Below are 15,757 nucleotides of genomic sequence, written 5' to 3' on the forward strand. Positions count from 1 at the left end.
TATTTGAGAGAGAGAGAGAGCATGAGTTGGGGGGATGCGAAGAGAGAGAGGGAAAAAGCAGACTCCCCACTGAGGAGGCAGCCTGACATGGGGCTCAATCTCAGGACCCTGGAATTAAGACCTGAGCTGAAGGCAGACACTTAACTGACTGAGCCACACAGGTCCCCCAGAAACACAGATTTTTCAATACAATGTCAGAATAAAACTTGGATTAAGTGGTTCCCCAGAACGGAGGAATTTATCACAAGAGTTTGCTACTTGAAACAGATCTCTGAATTTATTTTAATTATTCAAAACTCTATTTTTGTCTACTTAATAATTTTCTAAATCTGGGAAGAGAAATTCTTTCTTAAAAAAATTTTACCCAAGTTGTATGTGAAAAACAGATGTAGAGAACAACCATGGCTGTATCCTATTCAAGGTATGTGACATGAATTGGGTTTTTCTCTAGTCACTGATGTAAAATTCAGGAAAATTGAAAGAAAATGCCTTAATTGGATAAAGAAAAATACTCTTTAAAATGGCCATAGTAAAATGACAGATGCTGGCGAGGTTGCAGAGAAAGGGGAACCCTCCTACACTGTTGGTGGGAATGCAAGCTGGTGCAACCACTCTGGAAAACAGCATGGAGGTTCCTCAAAATGTTGAAAATAGAGCTACCCTATGACCCAGGAATTGCACTACTGGGTATTTACCCTAAGGATACAAACGTAGTGATCCTAAGGGGCACATGCACCCAAATGTTTATAGCAGCAATGTCTACAATAGCCAAACTATGGAAAGAACCTAGACGTCCATCAACAGGTGAATGGATAAAGAAGAGGTGGTATATATACACAATGGAATACTATGCAGCCATCAAAAGAAATGAAAGCTTGCCATTTGCAACGACATTGATGGAACTAGAGGGTATTAATGCTTAGCGAAATAAGTCAAATGGAGAAAGACAACTATCATATAATCTCCCTGATATGAGGAAGTGGAGACGCAATGTGGGGGGTTTGGGGGGTAGGAAAAGAATAAATGAAACAGGATGGGCTTGGGAGGGAGACAAACCATAAGAAATCTTAATGTCACAAAACCAACTGAGGGGGGTTGGGGGAGAGGGGTCAGGAGAGGGTGGTGGGGTTATGGACATTGGGGAGGGTATGTGCTATGGTGAGTGCTGTGAAGTGTGTAAACCTGGTGATTCACAGACCTGTACCCCTGGGGTTCATAATACATTATATGTTTTTTAATTTTTTTTAAATGGCCATAGTAATAAACAAAATGTCTCCCATTCATTTATGCTTTACCACAAAGAGAAAGGGAGGCCAGGGAATTAGGGTAAATGATGACTTCGTTCTGATAAAATAATGAGAGAGAATATCATATATCAGAGTGCAGGATAGAAGATTAAATGGTGGGAGGCTTATTTTATTAGCTCTATGCATGTCCAACAGCCCCAGAATCCTGCAATGAGAGGATGAAAGCTGAAGATGAGCCATTAAAAAATCCAGGAAAATGTTATTCCAAACTAGTTTTATTGGTGCATAATAAGGAATTTCTATCTCTAATTGTCTCCTCCAAACACCTTTAAAAAATCAGACACACGAAAAAGGGTTCATCATCACTAGCCATCAGGGAGATTCAAATCAAAACCACATTGAGATACCACCTTACACAAGTTAGAATGGCCAAAATTAGTAAAACAGGAAACAACATATGTTGGAGAGGATGTGGAGAAAGGGGAACCCTCTTACACTGTTGGTGGGAATGCAAGTTGGTGCAGCCACTTTGGAGAACAGTGTGGAGATTATAACAAGCAATGGTTGCTCATGTTAAGAGTTTATCAGAAAGGAAATAACCACATCATATTTCTTTTATCCTAGCTTAAATCTTGCCTTGAACGGATTTTCACAATTTTATACAATCACTATTTAAAACAGACTAGTTTTCTTTTTTCTTTTTTTTTTTTGCATTTTAAATGAACTTTTTTAAAATTTCTTTTCAGTGTAACAGAATTCATTGTTTATGCACTACACCCAGTGCTCCATGCAATACGTGCCCTCCTTAATACCCACCACCAGGCTTACCCAACCTCCCACCCCCCGCCCCTTCAAAACCCCCAGACTGTTTTTCAGAATCCATAGTCTCTCATGGTTCATCTCCTCCCCTAATTTCCCTCAACTGCCTTCTCTCCATCTCCCCATGTCCTCCGTGTTATCTCTTATGCTCCACAAATAAGTGATACCATATGATAATTGACTCTCTGCTTGACTTATTTCACTCAGCATAATCTCTTCCAGTCCCGTCCATGTTGCTACAAAAGTTGGGTATTCATCCTTTCTGATGGAGGCATAATATTCCATAGTGTATATGGACATCATCTTCCTTATCCATTCGTCCGTTGAAGAGCATCTTGGTTCTTTCCACAGTTTGGCGACTGTGGCCATTGCTGCTATAAACATTGGGGTACAGATAGCCCTTATTTTCACTACATCTGTATCTTTGGGGTAAATACCCAGTAGTGCAATTGCAGGGTCATAGAGAAGCTCTCTTTTTAATTTCTTGAGGAATCTCCACACTATTCTCCAAAGTGGCTGCACCAACTTGCATTCCCACCAACAGTGTAAGAGCATTCCCCTTTCTCCACATCCTCTCCAACATACATTGTTTCCCGTTTTGCTAATTTTGGCCATTCTAAATGGTGTATGGTGGTATCTCAATGTGGTTTTGATTTGAATCTCCCTGATGGCTAGTGATGATGAACCCTTTTTCGTGTATCTGATTTTTTAAAGGTTTTTGGAGGAGATATTAGAGATAGAAAGCTTTATAATCTAACATTCAAAATGAAACACAAATAGGAAATCTAGCCATCTGAACCATGGAACAACTACGTAGATAATGATAAATGAAGGATTTGTTGGTAACTTTAACATTACTAGGAACCACAGACTCTTCCCCCATTGCTGGTAGGTGCATCAGACAAATATCTCAGAGGACATTCTAACTGACACTGGAGATTGATCTAAGACTGCATTTCAGAATGTTCACAGCCTACAAGAGTGGCCCTGCATGACAAATTTGGGGATGATATATTCCTTTATCTAATATGTATTCAACAGCTGATATATGCTAGACATATCAGGATCTAGGAGTCTAAATAAATAAGCCATTCCAGAAAGCAATAAATGCTATAAAGAAAAAAAGATGGTATAATGTGTTAGAGTGACCTGAAATAGGAGAAGGAGACAACATTGGATGTAATTGTTAAGGAGGTATGCGCTGTGTAGGTCATTTTTGAACTGAGATTATGAATGTTGATAAATTAATCACTTGAACCTATAAGACTGCTCCAGTCAGGCGGAACAGTAAGCAAAGAGGTCAAAGCGGAGAACAAGTAGAAGTCCAAGAGGTAGTGGATATCCTAGCAGGTAGATGAGGTACAGCCATAGGGAGGCTAAGGCAGAAGCCCAGGGCAGTCCCAGTGGAGAGACTTGCAAGCCCAAGACTTGAAACAAAGAACAAATGGCTATTAGAAGGTGACTATCAGGGATGCTTGGGTGGCTCAGTTAGTTAAGCCACTGCCTTCGGCTCAGGTCATGATCCCAGGGTCCTGGGTTGGAGTCCCACATCAGGCTTTTTGCTCAGCGGGGAGTCTGCTTTTCTCTCCACACCTGCCTGACACTCTGCCTGCTTGTGCTCTCTCTGACAAATAAATAAATAAAATATTAAAAATTTAAAAAGGTGACTATCAAGACCTGACAAAGACTAGAGGTCAATGCAAAACTAGTAAAGGGGAAGTCACATCCAAAGAACCAGACAGGGACCCAATCCTACAAACCAGAGACATACAGGAGAACCAGCTAGAGTTTAAAGGTTAGACTCTATTGTTATAATAGTACTGTAGCTGGAATGCTTACAACAGAGAGAACACTACTATGTCTTGGGCAAGTTTAATTACAATGGTGCCCCACATGAAGTATCTTCTTCAAATATGGACTTATTGCATAATTTCATCCTCATTACTCCTAGACTAGACATCAGTGGAGGCAGATCTGAGCTGAATAGTGGATTATTAAATCTGGCCGTGGTAGCTGTAAATAAAGGAGACCTAAAATAATCATCTTTCCCCATACACTTTACCAGGGATTCTGGGATCTCACTTGGAGTGGTGGGGGCAGGGACACATTCAGCCTGCCCAGTCAGAGGTTTTTTCCTACTGACAACATGTTTAATAACATCCTCTCATGTGAATGTCTTTATTTAATTTGTGTTTTTATTGAGGTGTAATTACAAGGCATAATTTTATTGAGGCACAATTGACACAACATATTAGTTTCAGGTGCACAACATAAGGATTTGATATTTGAATATATTGTGAAATGATCACTACGGTAAGTCTACTTAACATCTGTCACCATACATAGTTAGAAGATTTTTTTTTATTTTATTTTTTTCAGCATAACAGTATTCCTTGTTTTTGCACCACACCCAGTGCTCCCATGCAATCCGTGCCCTCTCCAATACCCACAACCTGGATACCCCAACCTCCCACCCCCCACCGCTTCAAACTCCTCAGATTGTTTTTCAGAGTCCATAGTCTCTCATGGTTCACCTCCCCTTCCAATTTCCCCCAACTCCCTTTTTTAAGATTTTATTTATTTGACAGAGAGAGATCAGAAGTAGGCAGAGAGGGAGAGAGAGAGAGAGAGAGAGAGAGGGAGGAGGAAGCAGGCTCCCTGCCTAGCAGAGAGCCCGATGCGGGACTTGATCCCAGGACCCTGAGATCATGACCTGAGCTGAAGGCAGAGGCTTAACCCACTGAGCCACCCAGGCAGCCCCGATTTTTTTTTTTATGATGAGAACTTTTAGGATCTACACTCATAGCAACTTCCCAGTATGCAATACAGGTTCATTAACTATACATCCCCATGACTTATTTGTTATACAACTGAAAGTTTATACCTTTTGACTCCTTTCACCCATTTCACTCACCCCTCACTTCCCCTGCCTCTGGCCACTATCGATCTGTTCTCTGTTTCTACAAGCACAGGGATTTTTGTTTGTTGTTTGTTTAGATTTCACATGTAAGTATGATCATACAGTATATACAGAGTATATGACCACTACTGGCACTACTGGGTATTTACCCCAAAGATACAGATGTAGTGAAAAGAAGGGCCATCTGTACCCTAATGTTTATAGCAGCAATGGCCACGGTCGCCAAACTGTGGAAAGAACCAAGATGCCCTTCAACGGACGAATGGATAAGGAAGATACACTATGGAGTATTATGCCTCCATCAGAAAGGATGAATACCCAACTTTTGTAGCAACATGGACGGGACTGGAAGAGATTATGCTGAGTGAAATAAATCAAGCAGAGAGAGTCAATTATCATATGGTATCACTTATTTGTGGAGCATAACAAATAGCATGGAGGACAAGGGGAGTTAGAGAGGAGAAGGGAGTTGAGGTTAAATTGGAAGGGGAGGTGAACCATGAGAGACTATGGACTCTGAAAAACAATCTGAGGGTTTTGAAGGGGCGGGGGGTGGGAGGTTGGGTGAACCAGGTGGTGGGTATTGGGGAGGGCACGTATTGCATGGAACACTGGGTGTGGTGCAAAAACAATGAATACTGTTACACTGAAAATAAATTTTAAAAATTAAAAAAAAAAGAATGAAATCTTGCCATTTACAGCAACATAGATGGAACTAGAGGGTATTAGGCTAAGTTAAATAAGTCAGAAGAAGACAAATATCATATGATTTCACTCATGTGTGGAATTCAAGAAACAAAACAGATGCATATGGGGAAAGCATAGGAAAAATAAAATGGGAAAAAAACTGAAAGGGAGGCAAACCATAAAAAGCCTCTTTATAGGAAACAAACTGAGGTTTCTTCAGGGGAGGTGGGTGGTTGGATGGGGTAACTGGGTGATAGGCATGAAGGAGGGCACTTGTGGCAATGAGCACGGGTGTTATATGTAACTGATGAGTCACTAAATTTCACCCCTAAAACAATAATACACTATATGTTACCTAAATTAATTTAAATTAAAAAAAAACTTTTAAACTTTTTGAAAAAAAAAAAAAACTCTGGAGTCATCCTTTATTCCTCTCCATCTTTTATACCCTAAATACAGATTCTCAGCAAATCTTGTGACCCATCACTTCAATTTTTACTCACCACCTTAATCCAAGTCATTATTACTTTTCACTTAGACTATTCAAATTACATCCTCACTGGTTCCCCTGACCCGAGTCATATTTCCCATGTTCTGTTTAAAGTGTTGTCTCATCCTTGCCCTATGAATTAATTGTGACAGGGATTCAGAATGTAAAGACTGAGAAGTATGTAAAAGGTTTTAGTGAGCGAGAATTGAAGGACTGTGATGGCAAGGGGTTAGAATAAAAGGGCAGTTGATGCCCAAACATGTGTTCAATGAGGGTTTGAAGAGGAGTTGTGAGGGTAAATATTGTGATAGTGGCTGGAGAATGTTTAAGTTCAAGATGAGGGTAGCATCATGGATGTAAATATGTTCCTTGTGGCATTCAGATGAAACCAACACTAAAACAAATTTCAATAATCCCTGTCTTTGACTCATATCTCTCAGAACTGGTACTTGAGTATCTTGATAATCCCTTGCTTGATTTCCTGGGTTCGTACTCCATAAACAATGGGGTTCAGGGCTGGTGGGATTAGGTGGTGTAAGACATTGAGAAGAATGGGTACCTCTGAGGGCACCTTCTTTTTTGCCTTGTTTGTGAAGATAAATACTAGCAGCAATGTATAGAAGAAAAGTATAAGAATGAGATGGGAACCACAAGTACTCAAGGCTTTGGTGGCTGTACCTCCTGACTGCAGATGCATAACAGCCCTCAGGATAAAGCAGTAGGATAGCAAGATTAGCACCAGGTCAGAACCCAGTAGACACCAAACACTTACAAACTGGTAGAGCTTATTTAGGTGAATATCCCCACAGGAAAGCTTTGCTACAGAAATGTTGGCACAGATACAGTTCTCTACCACATTGCTGGCACAGTAGTTGAGCCTGGCAGCCAGAACTGGTGTAGGTAATGTAGCTAGCAAATTGCGAAAGACAATGAAGATGGCTGCATAAATGACAAATTTTTCAGTGATGATGGATGGGTAGCGTAGAGGATGGCAAATGGCCACATAGCGGTCATACGCCATGACCAGAAAGGTGGAGGACTCCATGGGAAGGAATGTATTCATGACGAACATCTGCAGAAAGCAGCCTGCAAAGCTGATGGTCTTCATGTTGAACCAGAAGATGAGCAGGACCTGCCAGAATCATTATTCTCAAAAACTGCATCCATTCCTATCTCAGAGTACCTAACCTTGGTTAAACCCCCATGGTTTCAACAACCATCTATATCCCCAAGCCACAGCCCCCATAATCCCAGCTGGTACAATATCCTAATTTCAAGTATCTTCTATGGGCATCTCAATTAGAGCCAGATTTATACCCTTTTCTCTCCATCTATAGACCATGCCTTTTGTTTATAAGTATTTATTTCTAGGCTGTCTTCTCTTGGTCAACCTTAGAGTTCTTATCCAAACTCCAGCTGAACACATCTGCCCACCTAAATGCATCACAAGAACATCAAAACTCATTAAGTCTAATACTTATATTTGAATACCCTCCAATCTCTCTGTACACATAAGAAACCTCTTCCAAGAAAGGGGAGGTGAACCATGAGAGACTATGGACTCTGAAAAACGATCTGAGAATTTTGAAGGGGTGGGGGGTGGGAGGTTGGGGGCACCAGGTGGTGGGTATTGTAGAGGGCACGGATTGCATGGAGCACTGGGTGTGGTGCAAAAATAATGAATACTGTTATGCTGAAAAAATAAAAAATTAAATAAAAAAAATTTTTTGCTTAAAAATTATGGAAAAAAAAAAAAAAAGAAAGAAACCTCTTCCAAGAAAGAAAGAAAGAAAGAAAGAAAGAGACCTCTTGCAATTATTATTCTTATCTCGGCATATGATGTAAACATACATCCAGTTACATTTTTAGAAAGTAAATTCTAGAGCTCTTGGATGTAAATGTGGGGTCATTCTGAGTCAAGAAGAATCTCTCCCTAGAAGTAAAAAGAAGGTCAAAACTTGGCACATCACTGACTCAAACATTGAGAGAGGACTCATCAGTTGGGAAAGAATGAAACCTTAAAAAAAAATAGTGGACACTGAGAATGAGAAGGGGGACATGTGTGGGAGATGTGTGGGACCCAGTGTGATGGTATGGACAACTCTTTGAGGATTTGCCTTCAGGGGTAGGAGGATTTACAGTAGCAAAACAATACTATTCACAGAAAGATGAATGAGTGCCTGGAAGTGAATCTAGAGTGGGGTCTGACCTTAGGGATGACAGTGAGGCAGAGGATGATATCCAGCATGGAGAGGATGGCAAGCAGGTAGTACATAGGTTCATGCAGAGATGTCTCCTGCTGGATGGTGAGTAACAACACAGAGTTAGCCCCAATGGCCAAAACCAGGAGAGGAGCCAGGACAACAGATAGCCAGTGCTGTGTGTCCTGCATTCCTGGGAAGCAGATCATCAGGAATTCGGTCACCTGGGTGCCTGTGTTGTTGAGAAATAGTACCATGACTGTCAGGTGGGCCTGAAACTGGCTGAAAGAAAAGACATGAATTCAGGGTTTGACTATTTCATTAGTAACCTCTTAACCAATGTACCTGCCTCTGTTCTAGGCTGTCAAGTTTCTCCATGGTTCTGGTGACAGAAAATCTGTCTAAAGTTTAAATTGTACAAGTTACTCTTTGTTAAAACAATGTCCTTAGCACTCATAATTTATGAATAAAGAATAACTCCCTTCACAAGTATATTCCAACTCCACACATAGACTGAGCCACTGATAGAACATGCTTTACACTTTGTCTCGCCTCTGTGTTTTTACAAGTCATGTCCTCCTCCTACATCAACTCTCTTGCCCTCAAATAACTAACTTCTGCTTGTCCCATTCTATCTGGACCAAGAGTTACAGCTCTTAGGAATGCTTTTTCTTGTTACTCTTTCTGCATCCATCTCTAGATGCTTTCCCTTTCCATTGTTTCTCTATGATTCTTAAATATCCTGAGCATACTGCTACTAAAACATTAAAAAAAACTCTCCTATACAAATAATATTTCCTATTTGTCTTCCAAATAGTCAGTGCTCCATCTGTCAGCAAGGGAGTCTTGTCTTTTTATCATAGCTCAGAGAAAAGAACCCCATGCATCTGCTGACATCACAGGCACTCAATAAGTACAAGTCAGATACATGAAACTGACAGATTATTGAAAGCGACATAATACCCTTGATTCTTTTAAATTAGCATCTCCATATCTTTCTGTACTGCAAACCACCAGTCTTGTTTAACACTCAGTAAAAAGCTGAATAAAGCAGAATGGGGAAAAAATTAGTGGTAAAACCTCAGAGTAAAAATAATAAATACAAAAGATATCTTACTTGCCTCTTACTTGCAAGTATCTTACTTGCATCTGTATTTGGTAAGTAACTTAAAATAATAAAATAAAAAACACTATATTTCCTGGGTAGGGAAAAAAAATAGGGAAATGTGGCCTCTAGAACAAGAGAAGAACTAAAGGAATACTGAAATATGCCCCCAGGACAGGACACTGCACAACTGAAGCTTCAGTTCTCTTCAAGTATCTTAACCATTCCGGACCCTGATGGGAAGTAGTTGCAGGGGTCTGCTGTGTTCTCCTCTGAGGCAGAGGAAAAACATCTCTCACAGATGGATTTTGCGGCATGTTATTGGGGTGCCCCCAGGCGTTTGCACGCGCACGCACACACACACGCACACACACACACATCTCCCAATCAAGGTTTAGAGCTGTTTTTTTTTTTTTTTCTTGAATCTACAGTGTGGGCTTCTCATCAGGATTCTCCTTTATCTAGACCACTGGATCTCAAATGAGATCACCTGGAGAACTAGTTGAAACACACATTGCTGATACCAACCTCCAGAATTGCCAATTCAATAGTTCTGGGGGGAAAAGCCAAGAATTTACATTTCTAACAAGTTCCCAGGTAATGCCCACTGCTTTTCCAGGGACCATGCTTTGAGAATGACAAAGCTACACCCACCTGTCATAATGGGCCTAACCACTGATTTAGGCTAACCCTAATCCAAGACTGCCACCTCGTGCTGCCAGTCCTAACCTCAGCTCTGCTCAGCTTCAATATCACATTGGCTGCTTCACCCATTATCTTTACTTAACTGAGCACAATTCTGGCCAATCTCTGGTCTCCTAATTCAAAAGTTATCTTCCACACATAGCTGTCCAATTTTCCCAACACCGTTTATTGAAGAGGCTGTCTTTTTTCCACTGTATATTTTTTTCTGCTTTGTCGAAGATTACTTGACCATAGCATTGATGGTCCATATCTGGGCTCTCTCCTCTGTTCCACTGGTCTATGTGTCTGTTTTTATGCCACTACCATGCTGTCTTGGTGACCACAGCTTTGTAATAAAGCTTGAAATCAGGCAATGTGATGACCCCAATTTTGTTTTTCTTTTTCAACATTTCCTTAGCAATTCGGGATCTCTTCTGATTCCATACAAATTTTAGGATTGTTTGCTCCAGCTCTTTGAAAAAATGCTTTGAAAAATGATTGGAATGACACTGAAAGTATAGATTGCTCTAGGCAGTATAGACATTTTAACAATGTATATTATTCTGATCCATGAGCATGGAATGGTCTTCCTCCAGGGACACTCTGGGAATTCTATTGGTTCCTTTTTCATGGTTTTATCTCTCTGCCTGGATCCTTAGTTCTTAGCCACCTTTCCTAGGAGGACCAAAGCTCATTAAGGTCAAGAACAAGGTATGCATAATTTTTCTTTGTGGCAGTTAGCACAAATCCAGACACTTAAAATATGCCTCTAATAATCAGAGACAGAGCTGAGCTGACCCATACCTTAACGTCCTCATACTTTCCTGACGTGGGTGATCTTCAGGGTCTTCACATACTAACATCTGAGGGCACAATAACATTCTTTTAAATAAATAGTGAATTAAGTTGAAGACCAAATTCAAAGTATCACTTATGCTTGGCTTTTCAGTATACTGTTCCCAAAAATACTTACAGAGAAATTCTGCTCCAAATGACAGTTTGACCACCCAACTGCTGTCAGGCAATGTGTGACCTCTCCTTATGGATTTGGTTGAATGGGAAAGATTTATGTGGCCTGAAGAGAAACCAGAATATTGTGACTTTGGACAACTTTATGAAGATATTGTCCCTATAATAGCCACCACTCTCCTGTGGCTGGAAATATGAAGAGTTGGTTGGGGCATCCTGCTCCCATGGGTTCCTGTCTCCCTGCAGATACACACACATTTCTAATGTTAAAAAGAGATTTCTATATTTATACTCAGAGTAAGTGTAAGAGCAGTGATTCGCTCATAGCTTCTTTTGAGGTGTCTGAGAATTACATAAACTGAGATGTACTACTTATAATGGAAAGGAATATCACTAGGGATATCTGGAATATCACAGGGATCTGGAAGATGTAGTTAAAAGACCCTTTAGGAAGACAAATGACTTCATCTTACATATTAGCTACATTCTAGAAAAATAGTTTTTAAAATTAGTGCTTTATGATGACTTATCTCATCATTGACTTATATTAAGTTTTAGAAATATCTTCACACAGGGAAAATATGTCACTGAAAGGAAAACAACTAGATGGAATCCTGGACGCTACAAACAGTGTGTTTAAATAGACTGCAGTAAATCAAGAATATCAGTTTTTATTCTGGGATTATCACCAAAATAATCACCAAAAAAGATAATCACCAAAGGCATAAAAATTTCATTAATCCAAAGAATGACAAGAAAGAAGAAGAAGGAAATTAAAATATGTGAGATAATATACAAATCATAAGACGGTAGCTATAAAGCAATCAGCAATTCCATTTATTGTAAGTGGACCAAGTATTAAGTAAAAGACTAAGACTATCAGATTGAATATATTCATGTCACTTAAAAAAGACATATTTTCAGAATGATTGAAAACAAAAGAATGGAAAAAATATATCATTAAAATACTAACCAGGAGAATGACAGTAGCTATACTAATCTGATTAATGCAAAGCAATAATAATAACATATCTGAAAATCCCACGTTACACAAATTAAATAATATGTATCAATATAACTATAAGTAACAGAAAAACCCAAAATGTAAATTGGAAAATACTTTAAACTGATGATAATATAAAACATCAGCAACCCTACCAAATAGTAAGAGTACATAAAAAGAAATCTATAGTCAAATCTATATATGTATATTATATATTACATTTAGCATTTTAAAAAATATTTTATTTATTTATTTGACAGACAGAGATCACAAGTAGGCAGAGAGGCAGGCAGAGAGAGAGGAGAAAGCAGGCTCCCCGCTGAGCAGAGGGCCCGATGCAGGGCTCGATCCCAGGACCCTGGGATCATGACCTGAGCCGAAGGCAAAGGCTTTAACCCACTGAGCCACCCAGGCGCCCCACATTTAGCATATTTTAATGTATTACATGTGAGAAAATAGAATGTTATATATGAATAAAAGAAGAAAGAATAAAAATCAATGATTAACTATGACATCTGAAAAAAAATAACTAATCAAAAAAGTAGAAGGAAAGCAATAATTAAGATAAGATCCAAAAGATCTCCCAAGCACAAGAAACCTGAAGAAAACTACACGAAGGCACATCATGATCAAATTGCTCAAAATCAATGATAAAAAGAAAATCTTAAAAGCAGACATAGGAAAAAAGACAAATTGCACACAAAGGAAAAAGTTAAGGATAATAGCAGATTTTTTTGTCAGAAGCCATTTAAGTGAGAATACAGTGAAGCAACATCTTTAAAGTACAAAAAAAAAAAGTTGTCAACTCAAAATTCTATATTTAGTTAAAATACCTTTCAAAAATTAAGGAAAAAAATCCTTTTTCAGGCATATGAAAACTGAAATCATTCATCACCAGGAGCCCCAAACTGTAAAAAATATTACAGGAATTCTTTTTTCAGCAGAAAGAAAATGACACCAGATGAAAATCTAGATCCAAACAAAGAAACAGTTCTAGAAATGATAATTACATAGGCGAATAAATAAGCAAACTATTATAAAATTGTTATGCTATATGTGAATGGTATATCACTTTCAGGCACTCTGTGATGTAGTTTAATGATGTATATCATAAACCTTAAAGCAACGACTAAAATAAAAAAAAAAAAACCTATGGACTCTGAAAAACAATCTGAAGGGTTTGAAGAGGTGGGGGGGTGGGAGGTTGGGGGAACCAGGTGGTGGGTATTAGAGAGGGCACGGATTGCAGGGAGCACAGGGTGTGGTACAAAAACAATGAATACTGTTATGCTGAAAATAAATTTAAAAAAATGATTAATTAAAAAAAGTATTTAAATTAAAAAAAACACAAAGAGGAGAAGGAAAAGTGAAAAGAAATAATCCAACATGAAGCATAAAAAGAGGAAAACATGAAACAAAGAACAGGTAAATTGTATAGAAAACAAATAGCAAGATGATAGATTTAAATCCAACCATATCAATAATAAAATTAAATGCAAATAAACAACCCAATTAAAAAGCAAAAATTATGAGTTTGAGTAAAAAAGCACGACCAATTATATGCTATCTCTGAAAACCCCACTTCAAATATACAAACACAAAGAGATTAAAAATAAAAGAATACTTCTACATATAGCTGCCCAGTTTTCCCAGCACCATTTATTGAAGAGACTGTCTTTTTTCCACTGTATATTTTTTCCTGTTTTGTCAAAGATTAACTGACCAAGGAGTTGAGGGTCCATATCTGGGCTCTCTACTCTGTTCCACTGGTCTATGTGTCTGTTTTTATGCCAGTACCATGCTGTCTTGGTGATCACAGCTTTGTAGTAAAGCTTGAAATCAGGTAACGTGATGCCCCCAGTTTTATTTTTGTTTTTCAGCATTTCCTTAAAGATTCGGGGTCTCTTCTGGTTCCATACAAATTTTTTGGATTATTTGCTCCATCTCTTTGAAGAATACCGGTGGAATTTTGATTGGAATGGCATTAAAAGTATAGATTGCTCTAGGCAGTATAGACATTTTAACAATGTTTATTCTTCCAATCCAAAAGCATGGAATGGTCTTCCATCTTTTTGTGTCTTCTTCAATTTCTTTCATGAGTGTTCTGTAGTTCCTCGAGTACAGATCCTTTATCTCTTTGGTTAGGTTTATTCCCAGGTATCTTATGGTTCTTGGTGCTATAGTAAATGGAATCGATTCTCTAATTTCCCTTTCCTTATTTTCATTGTTAGTGTATAAGAAAGCCACTGATTTCCGTACATTGGCTTTGTATCCTGCCATGTTACTGAATTGCTGTATGAGTTCTAGTAGTTTGGAGGTGGAGTTTTTTGGGTTTTCCATATAAAGAATCATGTCATCTGTGAAGAAAGAGAGTTTGACTTCTTCATTGCCAATTTGGATACCTTTTATTTCTCTTTGTTGTCTGATTGCTGTTGCTAGGACTTCTAATACTACATTGAACAAGAATGGTGAGAGTGGGCATCCTTGTCGTGTTCCTGATCTCAAATGGTGCTGGGAAAACTGGGCAGCTATATGTAGAAGAATGAAACTCAACCATTCTCTTACACCGTACACAAGGATAAACTCAAAATGGATAAAAGACCTCAACGTGAGACAGGAATCCATCAGAATCCTAGAGGAGAACATAGGCAGTAATCTCTTCAATATCAGCCACAGCAACTTCTTTCAAGATATGTCTCCAAAGGCAAAGGAAACAAAAGCCAAAATAAACTTTTGGGAATTCATCAAAATCAAAAGCTTCTGCACAGCAAAGGAAACAGTCAAGAAAACAAAGAGGCAACCCATGGAATGGGAGAAGATATTTGCAAATGACAGTACAGACAAAAGATTGATATCCGGGGTGCCTGGGTGGCTCAGTGGGTTAAGCCGCTGCCTTTGGCTCAGGTCATGATCTCGGGGTCCTGGGATCGAGTCCCGCATCGGGCTCTCTGCTCGGCAGGGAGTCTGCTTCCCTCTCTCTTTCTCTCTGCCTGCTTCTCTGCCTACTTGTGATCTCTCTCTGTCAAATAAATAAATAAAATCTTTAAAAAAAAAAAAGATTGATATCCAGGATCTATAAAGAACTCCTCAAACTCAACACACACAAAACAGATAATCATATCAAAAAATGGACAGAAGATATGAACAGACACTTCTCCAATGAAGACATACAAATGGCTATCAGACACATGAAAAAATGTTCATCATCACTAGCCATCAGGGAGATTCAAATTAAAACCACATTGATATACCACCTTACACCAGTTAGAATGGCCAAAATTAGCAAGACAGGAAACAACATGTGTTGGTGGGGATGTGGAGAAAGGGGAACCCTCTTACACTGTTGGTGGGAATGCAAGTTGGTGCAGCCTCTTTGGAGAACAGTGTGGAGATTCCTCAAGAAATTATAAATAGAGCTTCCCTATGACCCTGCAATTGCACTACTGGGTATTTACCCCAAAGATACAGATGTAGTGAAAAGAAGGGCCATCTGTACCCCAATGTTTATAGCAGCAATGGCCACGGTCGCCAAACTGTGGAAAGAACCAAGATGCCCTTCAACGGACAAATGGATAAGGAAGATGTGGTCCATATACACTATGGAGTATTATGCCTCCATCAGAAAAGTTGAA

At 39.1% G+C, this 15,757-nt stretch overlaps 1 protein-coding gene across 1 annotated transcript; it reads right to left on the reverse strand.

Annotated features, from left to right (window-relative positions):
• Positions 1–6,599: 6,599 nt before the first annotated feature.
• LOC125078879 (olfactory receptor 56A4-like) lies at positions 6,600–8,621 on the reverse strand. Its single transcript, XM_047692110.1, has 2 exons — positions 8,373–8,621; positions 6,600–7,295 (listed from the first exon to the last, which is right to left on the reverse strand). The coding sequence occupies exons 1-2, from the start codon at positions 8,619–8,621 to the stop codon at positions 6,600–6,602; spliced, it is 945 nt and encodes a 314-aa protein (XP_047548066.1).
• Positions 8,622–15,757: the final 7,136 nt, after the last annotated feature.

The sequence above is a fragment of the Lutra lutra genome, chromosome 10, assembly GCF_902655055.1.
Source record: "Lutra lutra chromosome 10, mLutLut1.2, whole genome shotgun sequence".
Classification (NCBI taxonomy): Eukaryota; Metazoa; Chordata; class Mammalia; order Carnivora; family Mustelidae; genus Lutra; species Lutra lutra.